Here is a 17400-nt window from a genome sequence, read left to right as displayed (position 1 = left end):
TGATGGTGACATCCAAACCAAACCAAATCTTAGCTAAGGAGCATCTTGACTATTATCCCAAGGAGTCTCAGGTAGAGATAGTTGTTACTAAATTCAGTTGTTTCTAAAATTTCCCTATCTTCACTTAAGACTTCGGAATACTTGAAATTACTAAAAGGTGCGATATACCCCGGATGACTGTTCAAGACAGCGTGGAAGTTTACCAAAACCTTGGCAGGCTTGGAATTAAACTCTCAGAGTATGTTAACAGAAAAAGGAAAGAAAGCAGTTCTCTCCATCATCATGTCAATGAAGAATGTGTTTTCCACACCCCCCTTCTTGTGTCCATTATTAATAAGAAGGATCGCAACCAAATTCCTTTGAGAGCATACACAGTTTAAACCTGTCAGCATGTTTTACTTGTCCACTTTATACTCAAGAAATTAAAAGATTTATACCTTGAAGCTATTTTCTCTCCAGCTCCTCTGAAAGGAGAGCACATCAGTGTGCTAACCTCTGTGAGCAGTGTCTGATGTAACGATTGGATGATTTAAAATACAATGAATGCTCGCGAAGTGCCCTCGCAAAAATGACCTCCAGCATGTAGAGACCAAGGGCTCAAAGGAAAGAAAGCTAACCTCCACAGGCAACCAAACATTTTGATTGCTCAAATAAGGCAGGCGTTTATTATTTTAATTATGGAAAAGCAAGTTACAGTTTTAAGCAGCCTCTAGCAATAAAACAGGACATCCGTGAACTTCATTTATCAGCTATTGATATTAATCAAACCATCTGCATTTTGCTATTGTAGTTGCTCTGGAAGATATTGATACAGTCCCTTTACAAAGAATTAATACTCCAAGACATAGAATTAGGAAAACAGGACTATCACACAGGAAACAATTGCAAATAATACGAGGTGCTGTGTTCATAGAGCAAAGGTTTCTAGTTCTGTTGCCCAGTGAGGCCTTAGGCCATCCCTGAGCTGTCACAGAAGGCTCTTGGAATCATCACAAGAAAGAACTCAAGGACAGACGGGACATGGTGGGTGAGAGACATAAACAGGAAAGTTTTTTAAAGCAAAAGTACCTCCAGAGATCTGAGAGCAGGTGAACTATGTAGAGGGAGCTGTATGTCCTGGGGTCTGGGTCTCTATAGTTTCTTGACAGTTGTTGACAAGGGAGTGGAATATCATGACTTGGGGCAGGAATTTCTTGGAAGCAGGGTTTCACGCCTTTTCTTCCCTATTTGGCAGGGGTTTCTGGCCTATTTTGTCAGCCATCGTGGGCCTGTCTGCTCTGATCTGGGGTCTGTTGGCTTTGTTTGGAGTGCTGCCAAGACAGGCCTCTGACTTTCCTGATAGCTGGCCATGACTTTTTCTCTGCTGCCTGCCAGGCATCCTGTTAGAACTGAAGTGCCTACTCTAATGGTGCTGTTAGAGGGAAACAAGAAGCCACGTAGAATTTTTTTTAATTGGAAGAAAGAGTGGGGAGGGAAGAGGAGTGGAGTGTGACCTAAGTTAGATCCTGCGAAGTGGTGTGCACGGTGGGAGGGGCAATGGGGAGTTGTGGGAGTGGAAACCAGGAGGCTGATTTGGAAGCTATTATAAGAGCCTTAAGTGACTTAGGGCAGAGGTGGTGGGAGCGGAAAGAGCACAATTAAGAGACATGTCTGAGGTGGAACTGCAGGAGAGAGTGGCCAATCATTCCCAGAAGAGAGAAAGAGAAAGATTCAAGGCTATCTATGGCTTCTCCTTTGGAGAAGGACCTTAACTTGAAATAGGCAGTTGATGTAATTTGAGTAAGAAATAATGAAACTTCAGTCTAAAGGCAGAATGCTTTCGATGTTGGAGCACCCACATAAATATTGTGACTGTAGGTCATACTTCTGATTTATCTCGGGGCCCAGTTGACTACAGGTGATATACATTCAAAACTGAAAAGCAGGTTGCTGCCTGCAGTGTTCTCACCACCCCGTACTCCTGAAAAGGGAGCCCTAACATTTCTTTGAGGGTGCACAGACTAGATGTCAATCTGCCATTCTCACTCACTCCTTCAATGGGATTTGATCCTGTTTCTACTTCTACAATACCTTCTCGGACTTGGATCTCAGCTTCAATGATGCATCCTCCCAATCCCAGGACCAGTGAGTCTAAATGTGTGCTGTCTGGATCCTCTTATAGGTGCCTGGACCTTTCCTTCATAGTGCTTATCACACTTTGTAACCATCCACCTGTTAACTTACTGTCTTTCACAAAATCATAAATTCCTTTAAAGCATGGAGATGTTTCTGTTTTATTTATTACTGTATTGCCAGTATGGGGTTCAGAGCCAAGAACATGGAAGATGCTTAATGATATATGTTGAATGAATGGATGAATTGTCAGTTTCATTGCCTTTGATGCTTTGGGTACCTCACATGCTGTCTCCATGAACAGGAGTTTGATAGTCAATCTCATGTGATTAGAGAGGAAGTGAAAGATAAAAGAATGGTGGGGAAATATAGCTGGATTTAATGTCTAACTAGATATCAGAGATGGAGAAGATAATCCCAGTGACTTAATATGGGGTGATAGAAGCTTTCTCTAATCTCTTGCTTTGGGGAATGCTATACTACAGGCCGCAAAAAATGCTCTATTTTGGCAGTTAAGTCAGAGTTGTACTCAGATTCAAATTACAAGGTGCTCAATTATATGCTAATTTTATTCTTGTTTTTTTTTGAGCAACCACCATACTATTTTCCACAGCACCTGCACCATTTTGTATTACCACCAGTAGGGTATAGCAACATGAATATACTTCATACTACTAAACTATACACTTAAAAATGGTTACAGTGGTAAATCTTACGCTAAGTGCTTTTTAACACAATTTAAAAAAATCGAAGTGCTCATTGGTCACATACTGGGTGCTGCTGCCAAGCACATTGGTAGCGTCTCAGCTGACAGATTCCTTGGATGGTACTGACACCTCTGAAGCCAAGTATTTCAATGAGGAGCCAGAGGGGAGAGGATGGACAGTTGGATAATAAACCCATTCTAACTTTATCACTACCCAGAATTTTTATCCAGATGGACTAATGTATTCCCAGTGCTTCTGAAATCCTAAATACCAGTTTTTCTTGTTTTTATTGAAGAATAATTGACATACAATATTGTATTAGTTGCAGGTATACACCACAGTGATCCAATATTTATATACATTGCAAAATGGTCACCACAATAAGTCTAGTTGCTGTCTGTTAACATACAAAGTTGTTACAATATTACTGACTATATCAGTTTCAAGACTGACTGTGAAGTAGTATGAAAAAAATTAGGTAATCTCAAAAATTTCATTTGGCCTTTCTTTGTTTACTGTTTTGTTTTCATTAAGCCATCCCAGGTTGGATGTGAAATGATTTCATCCTCTTTCACCATTTGATCTTCCCTTAAAGCCTCCTGTACCCTAATTATCAATACTGATGGGGATGCCAGTAACTTAAAATATCCAAAGGATATTGGCTTCTGACACCTCCGTCATATTTCTGGGCTCTTTTAAGAATCCAGAGTATTTTTTTTTAACATTTTCAAAAACTGTAGGGAACAAATTTCCTGAACATCAATATACTCTCAATAGTAGACGTACTATACTTATCCCCTGTTGACTAAAAATATAGTGTGTGTGTGTGTGTGTGTGTGTGTGTGTGTGCGCGTGTGTGCGTGTGTGTGTGTGTGTGCGTGTGTGTGTGTGTGTGTGTGTGTGTGTGTGTGTGTGTGTGTCTTCCCAGGTGGAGAAGATTTGGAGAGTGAAGAACGGGAAAGAGTCTCTTCAAGGCTGAGAAGTAGCAAAGGTAGAGGTTGTTTATTCCAAGAGGCCAGCAAATTGAATTCTTATCCCTCATCTTTAAAGAGGGTTAACATAGAGCTTATTTTGTGTCCTGAAGAGAGAGTCAAAGAGGAACCAAGGGAATTGCCCTCTCACTACTGGGTTAAGACTCCCAGGTGGAGCAAAGTCTTGGTGTATCTGTTGCTTAACAAAGGGGACCCAGCAGAGCCTTTTCTGAATTCTCTCAGTACAGAGAGGGAAAGAGGATTTCCTGCTCTGCTGGTGAAGCCTTCTTTGTGCTGAAATCCGCAGTCCTGCTATTCCTCAAGGAGGGTCTAGGAGTGAGAGAGGAGGATTTATACAGCCTTTTCCCTGACTGAGTGTTTCTGCTGCTTTTCCATGCCACTGGGCAGAAGACCCAAAGCACACAGAGGCACACCACACCCGCCCCCATATTTCCAGCCTCATTGTGAATGCACATTTTGATACCATTCCAAGAAAGCTGTAGTTGTTCAAGACACCCCAGGCTGTAACAGACAGTGTGTTTCCGAGCTCCTACCTTGCTTTCCATCTCTATCTCCTATGACTCAGGGTGACCTTGTCAAACAGAATACATCTCCAGAGGATTCCCCTGTTAGACTTCTAATTAGCAATGCCCAATCACACTGTGTGTGTCAAGGGTTATGGTTAAACAATGACATATTCACAGATACATTTAAAATTGTGAATTCCTAGGCTGAATATAAGAGTTTGAAAGACAGTTGGTACAGAATATTCCAATCTGTCAATAACTGCAAAGTCAAATCCACAGTAAGACCATTCACAGAAGGTGTCATTTGGCAAAAATATAGTAATAATGATCTTCAGTTTTTCATAGATAGATGTGCGTGTACTATAACTAAGGTATATAGCAAGTAGCACTTTTCCCTCTCTTCCCACTATCAGAAATCATGTCATATTATGTGAATTCAGTACAAAACAAAGAGGTAGTGTATCAAAAAGATATATGGCATTGATTTTATTGACTAGATTTGCCTAAATCACTGTTATTGTAAAACAAAAACTCCTGATACTAAATCTGAAGGTCATACAAAAGTCTCCTGAATGTATCAGATCTGCAATGTTGCATAATAGTAAGAATAAATCACAAAACTGGGAACGAGAAGCCAATTTAGAATCTGTTGGGCAGGGGTGTGTGAATCTGTCAGATATGTAGGCCTTAAAATAGTCCAGATACTAAGTCTGACTAATAATAATTTCAAGGTTCCCACTGCCTCTACAAGGTAAATGCTTAGGTAACTGCTGATTATCCTCAGTACTTACAAAGTGATAACAGATAAGCCTAATAGGATTTGAATTTAAATAGCTGTGACTTTTTTTTCCCCCTCTTTCTTCCAGCTTTGTGAAGTGGAAATTGTACAGGCTCCAACAGCAAACGCACACTTTCAGACTTAAGACATGCCCTGATGATCAGGGACACTTACCATACAAATCCTCCAAGACCAAATCATACCATGAAACTAGGGTCGGATCAGGCACCGGCATATGCTAAAGAAAAATGCTACTGACCGTTCCAGTAAGAATTTCTTAGCAATAGTTTCTAAAGCAGGATTTTAGATCAATCCACACTAGCCAATGAACCTAGAACTGCTGCCCCCACAGAAAAATTATGATCCTTGAAAAAAAAAAAACTAGAAAATCCAATGGGTTCTATTATGAACACACTACAATTTTGCATGTTTATTGTATTTGCATGTACCATATATGGGTATGCACTGTGTGTGTGTGTGTGTGTGTGTGTGCAGTCACCTGTCATTTCTTGAGTGCTTACCATCTACCAGCTACATTACTATGGACTTAGGATAAGTGCTGGAGAAGAGAGACACAGTCAGGGCCCCAAGAAAATACAGTCTAGAGGAGCCCTGCCTCTCAAACTTTTAATGTGCATACAAATCACCTGGGGATCTCATTAGTATGCGAATTCTGCAGTGTGTCTGGGGTAAGGCTGAGATTCTGCATTTCTAATATACTCCCTTTTAATGCTGATGTTGCTGGCATTTGAGTAGCAAATACCGGAGGACACAGATATTAAATCACACAGATAACTATATGCTTACATTTGTAGTAAGTGCTATGAAGGAAAAAACACAAGGATCTATGAGATCAAATAAAATGGGGGACCCAAGCTTTGCCTCAGGGCTAGGGGAGGGACTATGTAAGCCCAAAGCCGAAGAATGGTGGAAATAGGTCAGTCTGAGCTACTGAGGCCAACTACAGTAGATGTCACACGTACCTTTGGTGTCTTTCTGCCTGGAGGTGTTCTCTGGACACCAGAGTATTTTCACCTGTGCTCTGGGATTGCTATAAGTACCTAAAACCAAATACCCCAGCGCTATTTGCTTTGGGGACAAGATTTATAAATAAACATCCTAGCTTCACCACCCCTTAGTGGGACATACTCAGTTGGGTTTCATAGTCTCTCAGAGGGTTCCTAGCAGGGTTGTGCCCCAGTGGTCTACAGCTATAACTCATATTAACTTTGACTTTCCTCTTTTCCCTGTATTGAATCCCTACTCCTGGTCAATGACTCTGATCTCCCTCCAAATAAATTACTTTCCCCAAAATCCTTGTCTCAGGGTTTGCTTTTGAGGGAACTCAGATTAAGAAACTTAACCACTCAGAAAGGAGTATAAACAATTCAACAGACAGATAGATGGATAGATAGATATGCACACATATATGTATATATGTGTGTATGCATACACACACCCAGACACACACCCACACACATACACAACTAGGTTGAAATCTAAGGGGAAGAAAGACACAGAAACCTGAAGTGAACACAGGACACTTTTGCTTTTGGACATTTGCCCCCAACCCTAGTAATCTCGAATTTCTGTTTTGATGACCTCATGGGGAAAGAGGAGCAAACTGCAAACATAAACTGGCTCTATTTCCTGAATTGGGTGGTAGTTTCATGGTTGCTTGGAAAACTGTACATAAGTGATTGAGGAACTTTCTTATATGTGCATTATACTTCACAATATTTCAAAATGCAATTCAAAAAAAAATCTGAACAAGAGAGGAACGATTTAGGCAAAGGGAAATCACATAAGAATTATGTAGATGTTTTGGAAGAACAGAGAACAGGCCAAGTGTGGCTGGAGCATGATGAACAATGGGGAGAATGGTGGAAGATTCATTCATACATTCACTTACTCATTTCTGACCAGTATTACCTTTTTAATAAAGCTTTCATTGGGTGGGAGACAGGCAAAAACAAACAAACATACAAACAAACGAAAAACCCACAAATAAATAAGCAAGATAATTTCAGAGATTAAAGATTGCTATGAGGAAAATAAAACAGGTTGATGTCACAGAAAAAACCCTGGCGGGGAGGGGTTTTTGGTGAGATAATGGAGATTGGGTCACCTAGAAAGATCTCACTGAGGGCCTGCTAATAAAACTGAGATCAAAAGAACAAGAAGATAAAACTGGAAAGGGATATAAAAGCCAGTGCCTGGAAACCTCAGTAAGAATTTTGAGCTTTATTTTAGGAGCAATGGAAAGTGATTAAAGGTATTTACGCAGAAGAGGGAGATAATCATACTACAGTTCTTAAAGATCAACCTGATGACTCTGTGATGAATGATTTCCAGTGAGAAGACATGGTAGGGGCTGACTAGGATGCCAGAGCAGAGACATACAACTGGATCTATCCAAGTTATACTATAGACTTAGAATTGCATATTCTTTCCATAAACTCCGGTATAGACCCTACCCCCTAAAAGAAATCATCAGTCACTAGGCCCTATCTTGTTAGCTACTGTGATTTGGCTGGTGAATGACAAATGACTGAAGTTGGACCAGCCAGAATCCTTTCTTGGGATATTCCTAATGGAGCTGGAGGGGAAGATTGTCCTTCTATAGTAGAATGCTGTGATGCCATGAGAACTGCTAGTGATCGTATTCAAGATCGTTTGGAGAAAGGCAGAAGGAAGCAGAAGAGGATGCGACTGTGAAGAGAGAGGAGAAAGGGAGAGAGATTGAGACAAATCCTTGTGTAATAGCATCTCCTGGTTGCTGTGGTTTTAGCAGTACTTTATTTGACTGTTGGAATTCAGGATTCTTCCCAGTTACACAAATCATATTAATTCCCTTTTGCATTTAGCTAGTTCAAGTTACATTTCTGTCAATTAACTGAAAAAATCCTGGGCGGTTTAAGAGGTGAGGGAGCTGGAAGTGAGCATGTGAAGGAATAGGTATGCCATTTACCAAATAGATGAAGGCACGATGAGATTTGGCTCAGGGAGAACCAAAGTATTGTTGAGAAAATGAGAATTTGAAATACCTATGAGATATCAAATATTGAGTAGATAGTGGATACTTGTTTTTGTTTTTTAAAATTAATTTTATTCCTTTTTTTCTTCAAATTTTTATTTAAGTTCTAGTTAATTAACGTACAGTGCAGTATTGGTTTCAGGATTAATTCAGTGATTCATCACTTACATTCAACACACAGTGCTCAATATGACAAGTGCCCTCCTTAATATCATCACCCATCTAGCCTATCCCCCATCCACCTCCCTCCATCAACCCTCCATTTGTTCTCTATCATTAAGAGTCTCTTATGGTTTGTTTCTGTCTCTCTCTCCCCCCACCCCAATGTTCATCTGTGTTGTTTCTTAAATTCCACATATGAGTAAAATCATATATTTGTCTTTATCTGACTGACTTATTTCACTTAGCATAATATACTCTAGCTCCATCCACATCATTGTGAATGGCAAGATCTCGTTCTTTTTGATGGTTGAGTAGTATTCATATATATTATCTTTATCTATTCATTATTTGATGGACAGATAGTGGATATTTGAATTAAGAGCTCAGCCAAGAGGAATGGAGTGTGGTTATAAGTTTGGACATCACTGTCAAAGAGCTGATATCCAAAACCATAGAATGATATGAAATAAATTAAAGGACAGAGATTGTCCAGTGGAAAGAGAATAGGACCCAGGACCAGGTCCTGAAGAATTCCAAGATCTGTGGACCTGTTGCCACAGATGAGATGCTTGCCAAACTTCCACTAAGGAGGTCTGCAAGCCGCCCACCACACCCCTACTGCCATTCAGCTGTAGTTTGTTTGCTGGATGATCTTAACTAATGCTACAAGTTTCACCTTCATTGTCATTTGTCCAAAAAAAAAAAAAAAGGGCTGGGTGAGGAAGCTGTGAGTGTAACTGCGTGAAACTGCGTGACTTTAAAGTAATGAGACTGATTTTCAAGGGTGGCTCATCAACTGGCCCTGTAGGGAATTTTGAAAAAAAAAAATATCTAGGTAGTAAGATAAACATTAATACTTTAGAACTTGTTGGGCATTTGGATTATAACAAGCCTTTTGTGTGCATGACTCATTCCTCCATTATTTCTTGATTATAAATGTGGCGGTGGGGAAGTGTACTAATTCTGTGATGGCCATCAGAGAATAATTTTTTTATATTACCTCCAGCATACATGAAATAAGGTCAGCACCATCTGTTTAGAAAGCAGTTTGAATGAAGGAGCTGCAAGTTTAATTTTTTTTTTTTAAGTTTCTTATTTCTGTACTTAGTCATGTTGTTCATTAACCCACAAGGGTACCTATTGTTGTGACGTACATTTCTGAGCTGACTACCTATGAATGAATGCAGATATCATAAATACAACACTACCTAAAAAAACCTATCTAGTCTGGTGTATATAAATTTCTTAGGTTATGAGCCTGTAAGATCTGTTGGATTAAGAGTCAAACCATATATTCTGATTAAACCATAATGATGATTAGGATGATTAGCTACCAGACTTTATCATTTTTAAGCATTTCATGGACAGTTGGGACATAAATCAGTTAAAAGTGTAAAAATATTGGTCACTGATCATTTTGTTAATATCCAGTACAGTTCTAAAAGGCTACGTATTTTCACAATTCTTAGTCTCTAGCTTAGATTAACTTCTGAATGCCATGTTCTCCTAATGGAATGCTGTCTCCTTTTCAATTTTCTCTGGAATATTTTTATACATCTTAAGTGAACTGAAAAATAACTAAGACCCAGGTGTTTTATTTCTACAATTACAGAATTTATTCAGTGAGGATCAGTAACTTTATAAACTTATGAGATTACTTAAGATTTGAAATTTTAGCAAAATTTTATCTTTGTTTTTCTTTCAGATATTTTAAATTAAATAAAATTAAAATATTGGACTAGACTTACTCTTCTTATATATTCTCTTTAGGTCTTTGGATGGCATTGGTTAAATGAATGAACCAATAAATATCAGACATGATTCTTACTAATAATACACAGATTGTCTGAAAAGTCTGGAAACATTGAGAAAATATTTTTTATTATGTTCTTTCAGATTAATAATTAGCTTAAATTCAGAAATGTGTTACCTGCAAAAGAACAGGGGGATTAAAAGAAAATATGTTTTGAAAATGTAACATCTTGATTTTATTTTTATTTTACATTTTGAAACTCAGATGTTCAGAATCAGATTAATTATAATTTTTTATTCGTTCATTTTCTCATTTGTCTAGATATAGCCACATTCATTTATTTTGTAAATTACTTATTTATTTTTAATAATGGAATAGTCACCCACAAAGTCACTGTCTGAAACAAATCTGAGAGTCTAACAACAGCTCACATCAAATCCTGTCTCCCCAACTGCTCCATCCCTCTCTTCTCTCATACCCACAGGACCAACCCATCACCCAGATACTCATTCTTCCTTTTATCTCATTGTATTGTAATTATTTTTTTTCCTAAAACATACACAAATATATGTATTTAATAGGGTTTTTAACTGACAAAAAGAATATTGCACTTTGTATAACCTTTTAGAAATTTTGTCATTTAGTATTTATTGATGAGATTAATTCATATGGTTACTTGCAGCTATAGTTTATTCATTTCACATGGCAATATATTCACTGAGTGAATGTATCACGGTTCATTTATCTACCGTCTGTTGCTGGACACTTGGATTCATTCTGGTTTTTGTTAAATACGAACAGGGCTGCTATAAACATCCATTTACATACCTTCTCTTATACACATGCAAGAGTTTCTGTTGAAAATACACCTGGGCACAGAAGTGCTGGCATGTAGAGAATGTAAGACTTTAAGAAAAAAATGCCAAGCTTTGCCAAAGTTGTTGCTCTCATCTGTAGCAATTAAAAGGACCTGTGGATCCACATTTGATATTATCAGAATTTTAAATATTTGGAATCCAGTGGAGGTAGAATGGTGGCATCCCATTATCATCTTAGTAAACATTATTTTAAAATAAAAATACTCAGGGCACCTGGGTGGCTCAATTGGTTAAGGGTTTGCCTTTTGCTCAGGTCATGATCCCAGGGTCCTGGGATGGAGCCCCACATTGGGCTCCCTGCTCAGCCGGAGAACCTGCTTCTCCCTCTCCCTCGCTGCTCCCCTGCTTGTGCGCACTCTCTCTCTCTGTGTCAAGTAAATAAATACATAATATTTAAAATAAAACAAAATAAAAACATTCCTTCATTTCTAGTTTTTTTTCAGGAATACTATATATTTCAAAATGTGGTATTGGTTTATAGATCAATACAAAGTAATTAATTATAAAATAACCTATGTCTTACTTTGAGTTATTTATTTATTTGGGGAGGGTAACTCTTCTCCCACATTACTGCAAGCATGGCCAGGATTGTGATATGCAGTCATTTTAGCCACTGTGTTCTCTTCGAGTATCCCATCTCCTGAATGGCAGAATGCCAGGGAGTGAGATCATGTATTTGCTATAAGCTCTCTAGTCATTCATTCTTTCTTACTCTAGAAGCTTCACCTCATCCCAAGTGATTTAAAAAATATCTGAGAGATTTCCATTGCCTACTTAGGTTTATAAAAGGCTTTATTTTATTAAAATTTATAGTGCTACATAGACACATTTATGAACACACAGTCATTTGATTGCAAAGGTATATAGAGTTGGCCCACATGATTAAGTATTTTTAAAATCCATTCAATTAGATTTCTAGATTTTCATGTTCCTTTCTCATAAGACATTTAGTTACTTAATTTAAATGCAAAGTCATGTTTAAGGCGACATGGCCATCTGAAATGAAGGACTAATGAATGTCCTTTAAATTGGAAAACAGCAAGGGTAATAGAGAAATCCTGCTGCAAAACTCCACAGTTAGCAAAATCAAGGTAAATGTGATGGTGATTCATGTGTTTATTATCACTTGTTAACAAACATAGACTTTCCAAGAGGAAAAGAAGAGTGAGAGTGGTGGTGAAAATGAGGTGGGGAGGGGCGCCTGGGTGGCTCAGTGGGTTAAAGCCTCTGACTTCGGGTCAGGTCATGATCCCAGGGTCCTAGAATCAAGTCCCGCATTGGGCTCTCTGCTCAGCAGGGAGTCTGCTTCCCCGTCTCTCTCTCTCTGCCTGCCTCTCTGCCTACTTGTGATCTCTGTCGGTCAAATAAATAAGTAAAATCCTTAAGAAAAGAAAAAAAATTAAAAATGAGGTGGGGACATACAGATATGATCCTGAGGCCTTCTTTCCTACCCTCCTCAAATCTGAACAGTCTAATTCTGCACAAGAAAGTGAGTTTATAAGTGTGGTATAAATTAGTCATAGAGTGGCAACTTTCATTCTGATTGTAGATATTCAAAAACATCATACATGTTAAGTGGGCTCAGTTGAAACTGTTTGCACCTCTATTGCAATATATTTGGTCACTGTGAGCCAAGATAGATAATGCATTTCCTAAAATGATATAGAATTGCCTAAGTTGCTAACAAGAAAATCTTTCCATAAACAGTGCAGTGCAGTGTTTAAACTTGTCTTCCTTTACTCATCTTTAATTCCTCTCTACTTCCAATTGAATTAATTGCTTATATTTTTGAGTTTTTTAAATTGTGTTATGTTAGTCCCTATACAGTACATGATTATTTTTTATGTAGTGCTCCATGATTCATTCTTTGTGTATAACACCCAGTGCTCCGTGCAATCTATGCCCCCCTTAATACCCATCACCAGGCTCACCCTTCCCCTCACCCCCCTCCCTTTTAAAACTCTCTCTTTCCCAGAGTCCATAGTCTCTCATGGTTCATCTCCCACTCTGATTTCTCCTCTTTCATTTTCCCCTTCTCCTAATGTCCTTCAGTTGCTTCTATTTAAAAAAAAAAAAAAAAACTGGAACTCTGGAGAGATTGACTCACCCATCTTTTAAGTTACAGGGTATTTTTTTTACAGTATATGATATGCATTATAATGTAATAAATAATTCAAGAATAGGAACTCTATTTTTACAACTTACTGATATAAATCTTAGTCCTCAATCACAAGAGAAAATGGTATTAAAATAGTTCAAAGATAAAGTTACACCTGGGGTAGTTGTTCTCACACATTAATAAGGCCACCATCTCATTTTTATAGAACATATAAGCCCGAAAAAGTTAAGAACCAATAAAGTGGTAAGGAAACCTAACTACACAACAGTTACGATCCGTGACCATTATTTTTCATTTAGGCCTAGAAGTACATTTCGTTTCCTGAGTATGGCCATTTCAAGGAGAAACAAATGGAAGCAAAAAATAAACTTCAAGGCAAGCTGTGACTGAAGAGGCAGGATTACCCATTTGAGATAACCCAAAAGGAACCCTAAATTCTTCCACTAGTAATTAGCCCACAGGAATCTCCTTTGGCAGCACAGAGAAGCAGAGCCCTGGAGACTGGCGCTTATTGTAGTGCTGCCTCTGGTGGTCAGGGAAATGCTGGGATTTCCCGCTAGATTCTTTCCCCCGTCCAGTCTCCCGCCTGAGAAGACTGCAGCCAGCCATCTACCCATTGTTAAGCCAACTCCACTGCCCCACAGGAAGCACAATGGGTGGGCGTGGGTTGTCAGCGAGTTCCTCCTTTCCAGTCCTTCCTAGCAATATTCACCAAAGTGCTTTGGGATCTGAGCTCCTGAAACTTTCTAATCCGGGGGCGGGGGATGATAAGTTTCTTCCCAGTTAACGTCTTTTTCTCCTGCTCTAAGCGACCAGGTTTGACCTGGTCGACTGTGTTCCCACTGCCCTGGGCGCCAGCTGTGTTCTTGACCCCAGAATAAATCAGGGCTGCACCGGGACTGCCAGAGTTCGGGACACATTTCCTGTCGGGGCCTAAGGGAAGAGGTTTGCCGCCAAGAGGGTGGTGGGGATTCTTGGCAGTAGAGGGCTCTGGCGGGAGTGGGGCGGGGGAAGAGGGGGAGAGCTAGCTGTAGGGGGCGGTGACCGCGCTCTTGGGACAGCTCCGCGCCCTGGGCGGGACAGATCCAAGTTGGGAACAGCTGTGGGACCCGGGCATCCAAGATGAGGCCGACGCTCGCCCTGTGCCTCCTCTGGCAGGCTTTCTGGCCTCGGCCTGGCTGGGGCGAGCACCCCACCGCCGACCGCGCGGGCTGCTCGGCCTCGGGGGCCTGCTACAGCCTGCACCACGCTACCATCCAGAGGCTGGCGGCCGAGGAGGCCTGCAGTCTGCGCGGCGGGGCGCTCAGCACCGTGCGCGGGGGCGCAGAGCTCCGCGCGGTGCTTGCACTCCTGCGGGCAGGCCCGGGACCCGGAGGGGGCTCCAAAGACCTTCTGTTCTGGGTGGCGCTGGAACGCGGGCGATCCCACTGCACCCTGGAGAACGAGCCGTTGCGGGGTTTCTCCTGGCTGTCCCCCGACGCCAGTGGGTCCGAAAGCGACACGCTGCAATGGGTGGAGGAACCCCAACGCTCCTGCACCTCTCGGAGTTGCGCGGGACTCCAGGCCACCCGGGGGGTCGAGCCCGCAGGCTGGAAGGAGATGCGATGCCACTCGCGCGCCAATGGTTACCTGTGCAAGTACAAGTTTGAGGGCTTGTGCCCCGCTCCGCGCCCCGGGGCCGCCTCTAATTTGAGCTACCGCGCGCCTTTCCAGCTGTCAAGCGCGGCGCTGGATTTCAGTCCCCCAGGGACCAAGGTGAGTGCGCTCTGCCCCGGGCAGCTCTCCATCATAGCCACCTGCATCGCGGACGCGGTCAGTGCGCGCTGGGACGGGATACCCGCCGGGGCTGAGCTCTGTCCCTGTCCCGGGAGGTACCTCCGTGCTGGCAAATGCGCGGAGCTCCCTAACTGCCTAGACGACTTGGGAGGCTTTGCCTGCGAGTGCGCCGCGGGCTTCGTGCTGGGGAAAGACCAACGCTCTTGTGTAACCAGTGGGGAAGGACAGCCGGCCCCTGAGGGGACCAAGGTGCCCACCAGGCCGGCCGCTACTGCCAGCCCCGTCCCGAAGAGAACATGGGCACCCACGGTAAAGGAGAAGCCAGCAGATATACCCCATGTCCCTGGACAAGGCAGTTCAGCAACATCTTTTCCCGAGATTCCTCATTGGGGAGCACAGAGCACGACGTCTACCCTTCCGATCTCCCCTCAAGCCAGCTCACAGGCCGCCACCACCTCTTCAGGAAGCGTGACTCCCAAGTTTAATTCCACGTCTTCTTCTGCCATTCCCCAAACTTTCGACTCCTCCTCCACGGTGGTATTCATACTTGTGAGCATAGCGGTCGTAGTGTTGGTTATCTTGACCATGACAGTACTGGGGCTTTTCAAACTGTGCTTCCACAAAAGCCCTTCCTCCCAGCGGAGAAAGGAACCCTTGACCCAGCAGGGCATGGAGAGTGATACTGAAGCCGCTGCTCTGCGTTCCAGTTCTGTACATTGCACAGACAATGGGGTGAAGGTGGGGGCCTCTAGTCTGCGGGACCCAGCAGAGGGCGCCTCCCAGACAGGGTCCTCTCTTGGCTCTGGTGACACATAGGGAAATGGAACAATGGGCACTTCAGAGCAGAGTTTTTCACTTTCAATGAAAAGGGAGAAGAAATCCCTTATTTATGGGACTAACTATTCTTATAGGAAATCCCCTTCCCCCAAATTCCCTCTACTCCACTAAGGAGCCAAATCTGAACTAGACACTCATTTCCTGAAGATGGAAGATGTCGAAGTGCCTTATGGTGGGATTGGGGGCCAGAATCCTACTGGGGAGTGGTATTTACTTGTGCTGATTCTGGGGGATTTGGAGAAGTGGTTGGACTTTTGAGATATGGGAAGCAAACAGAGAACAGTACAATAAAAAAAAAAAATTAACCAACTTGGAAAGGAAACTGTCTGCTTCCTTCAGGCTGGACATATATTTGTTTGAAGTTCCCAGGAAAAAAATAAAGGATTGTTGATAACCCACACTCAGATATCATTGGTCTTCTGGAGGATTGATTATTTAGGAAAAACAGCTGAGGGACATGCTGAGCATAGAAACAAGGGCACCTCCTTCTCTCAGATTGAAGGGGAAATCTTCAAGTCCTTGTAACGAAGAGTCGCTCTTTAACAACCAGCAACCTTTTTCCTAGTTCTTTTATACTTTGCTTTCAAAGTCACTGCTACTTATGTGCTCAGCTATAAATCCAAACTGTAGTGTTGCCAGAGTAGCTGGCTCTGGAAGCAAATTAGAGTTGACCACCAATTCAAGTGTTTACTGTGTGTCCTTGCTCAAGGAAACAAATGATTTGTGTTTTCCTTTTCCAACATTTGCTCTCCAGTGTAATGACCTTCCCAACCAAGTAGCCCTCTCCTAAGCATCAGGATGCTGATCCTCACTTCCAATTATGGCAATGTTAATTTCCAATTAAAACGTTAATGCTAAGTATTGATTTGAAATCTTTTGGGTGCATTAAAGCAAAAATGAGCTGGATTTCTTCCAAAGTTGCTAGGTTTTCATGCACTCTTTACTTCATGAAAAAAAAAACTTGAATTCCAAACTATTTCCTTACCTCCCTTTTAAAAAGTGTGTGCAGTGACCATACATGCCTATCTTGGAATGTTTATAATAACAGTCATGGTAACAGCTCTCCCTAAGAATTAATAGCATAAGAAGTCAGTGGTAAATACAAATGTTTATCATCTTCTTATGACTTGGAGCATTAGAAAGTAATCTAAATGACACATTCATCTAAAAAACAATTACGTTGTAATAATCATTATCTAGTGGAGTTGAGACCCCTAAAAAAGATTCCACTTCTATAGTATGCTAAGACTTTAAGACGAAATGTGTGAGGGTTGTGACATGCAGAGAGAAAAACAAGCCTAGTAACCAGGAAGAATGAAAATAGGAAGTTTGCGCTATGTTTTCATGGGACCATTTTGATGTTCTTAAGTGTACAATGTATAAAATACATATATAAAATATATATGGTATTGTGACATTAGAGGAGTAAAGTAGCAGGTAATTTGCTTCATATATTAAATATATGTCATATATAGGGGCGCCTGGGTGGCTCAGTGGGTTAAGCCTCTGCCTTCGGCTCAGGTCATGATCTCAGGGTGCTGGGATCGAGCCCCGCATCGGGCTCTCTGCTCAGCGGGGAGCCTGCTTCCCCCTCTCTCTCTGCCTGCCTCTCCGCCTACTTGTGATCTCTCTCTATCAGATAAATAAATAAAAAAAAATTTTAAATATATGTCATATATAAAATAAAATCACAAATTAATTAGAATTAACATTTGAAGGAATTTTAAATAAAATCATTTCACA

General features: G+C 41.3%; 1 protein-coding gene across 1 annotated transcript; it reads left to right on the top strand.

The window, feature by feature from the left end:
* Nucleotides 1-14066: 14066 nt before the first annotated feature.
* Nucleotides 14067-17131, top strand: CLEC14A (C-type lectin domain containing 14A). The gene has a single exon (XM_047738785.1). The coding sequence runs from the start codon at nucleotides 14167-14169 to the stop codon at nucleotides 15634-15636; it is 1470 nt and encodes a 489-aa protein (XP_047594741.1). The 5' UTR covers nucleotides 14067-14166; the 3' UTR covers nucleotides 15637-17131.
* Nucleotides 17132-17400: the final 269 nt, after the last annotated feature.

This window comes from Lutra lutra, chromosome 7 (genome assembly GCF_902655055.1).
Source record: "Lutra lutra chromosome 7, mLutLut1.2, whole genome shotgun sequence".
NCBI classification, from domain to species: domain Eukaryota; kingdom Metazoa; phylum Chordata; class Mammalia; order Carnivora; family Mustelidae; genus Lutra; species Lutra lutra.
Note: the sequence above shows the minus strand (reverse complement) of the source record. Positions and strands in the feature narration are given on the sequence as shown.

Excerpts from the sequence above, each read along its gene's own strand:
- CLEC14A (XM_047738785.1), top strand. The coding sequence starts at position 14,167 with ATGAGGCCGACGCTCGCCCTGTGCCTCCTCTGGCAGGCTTTCTGGCCT.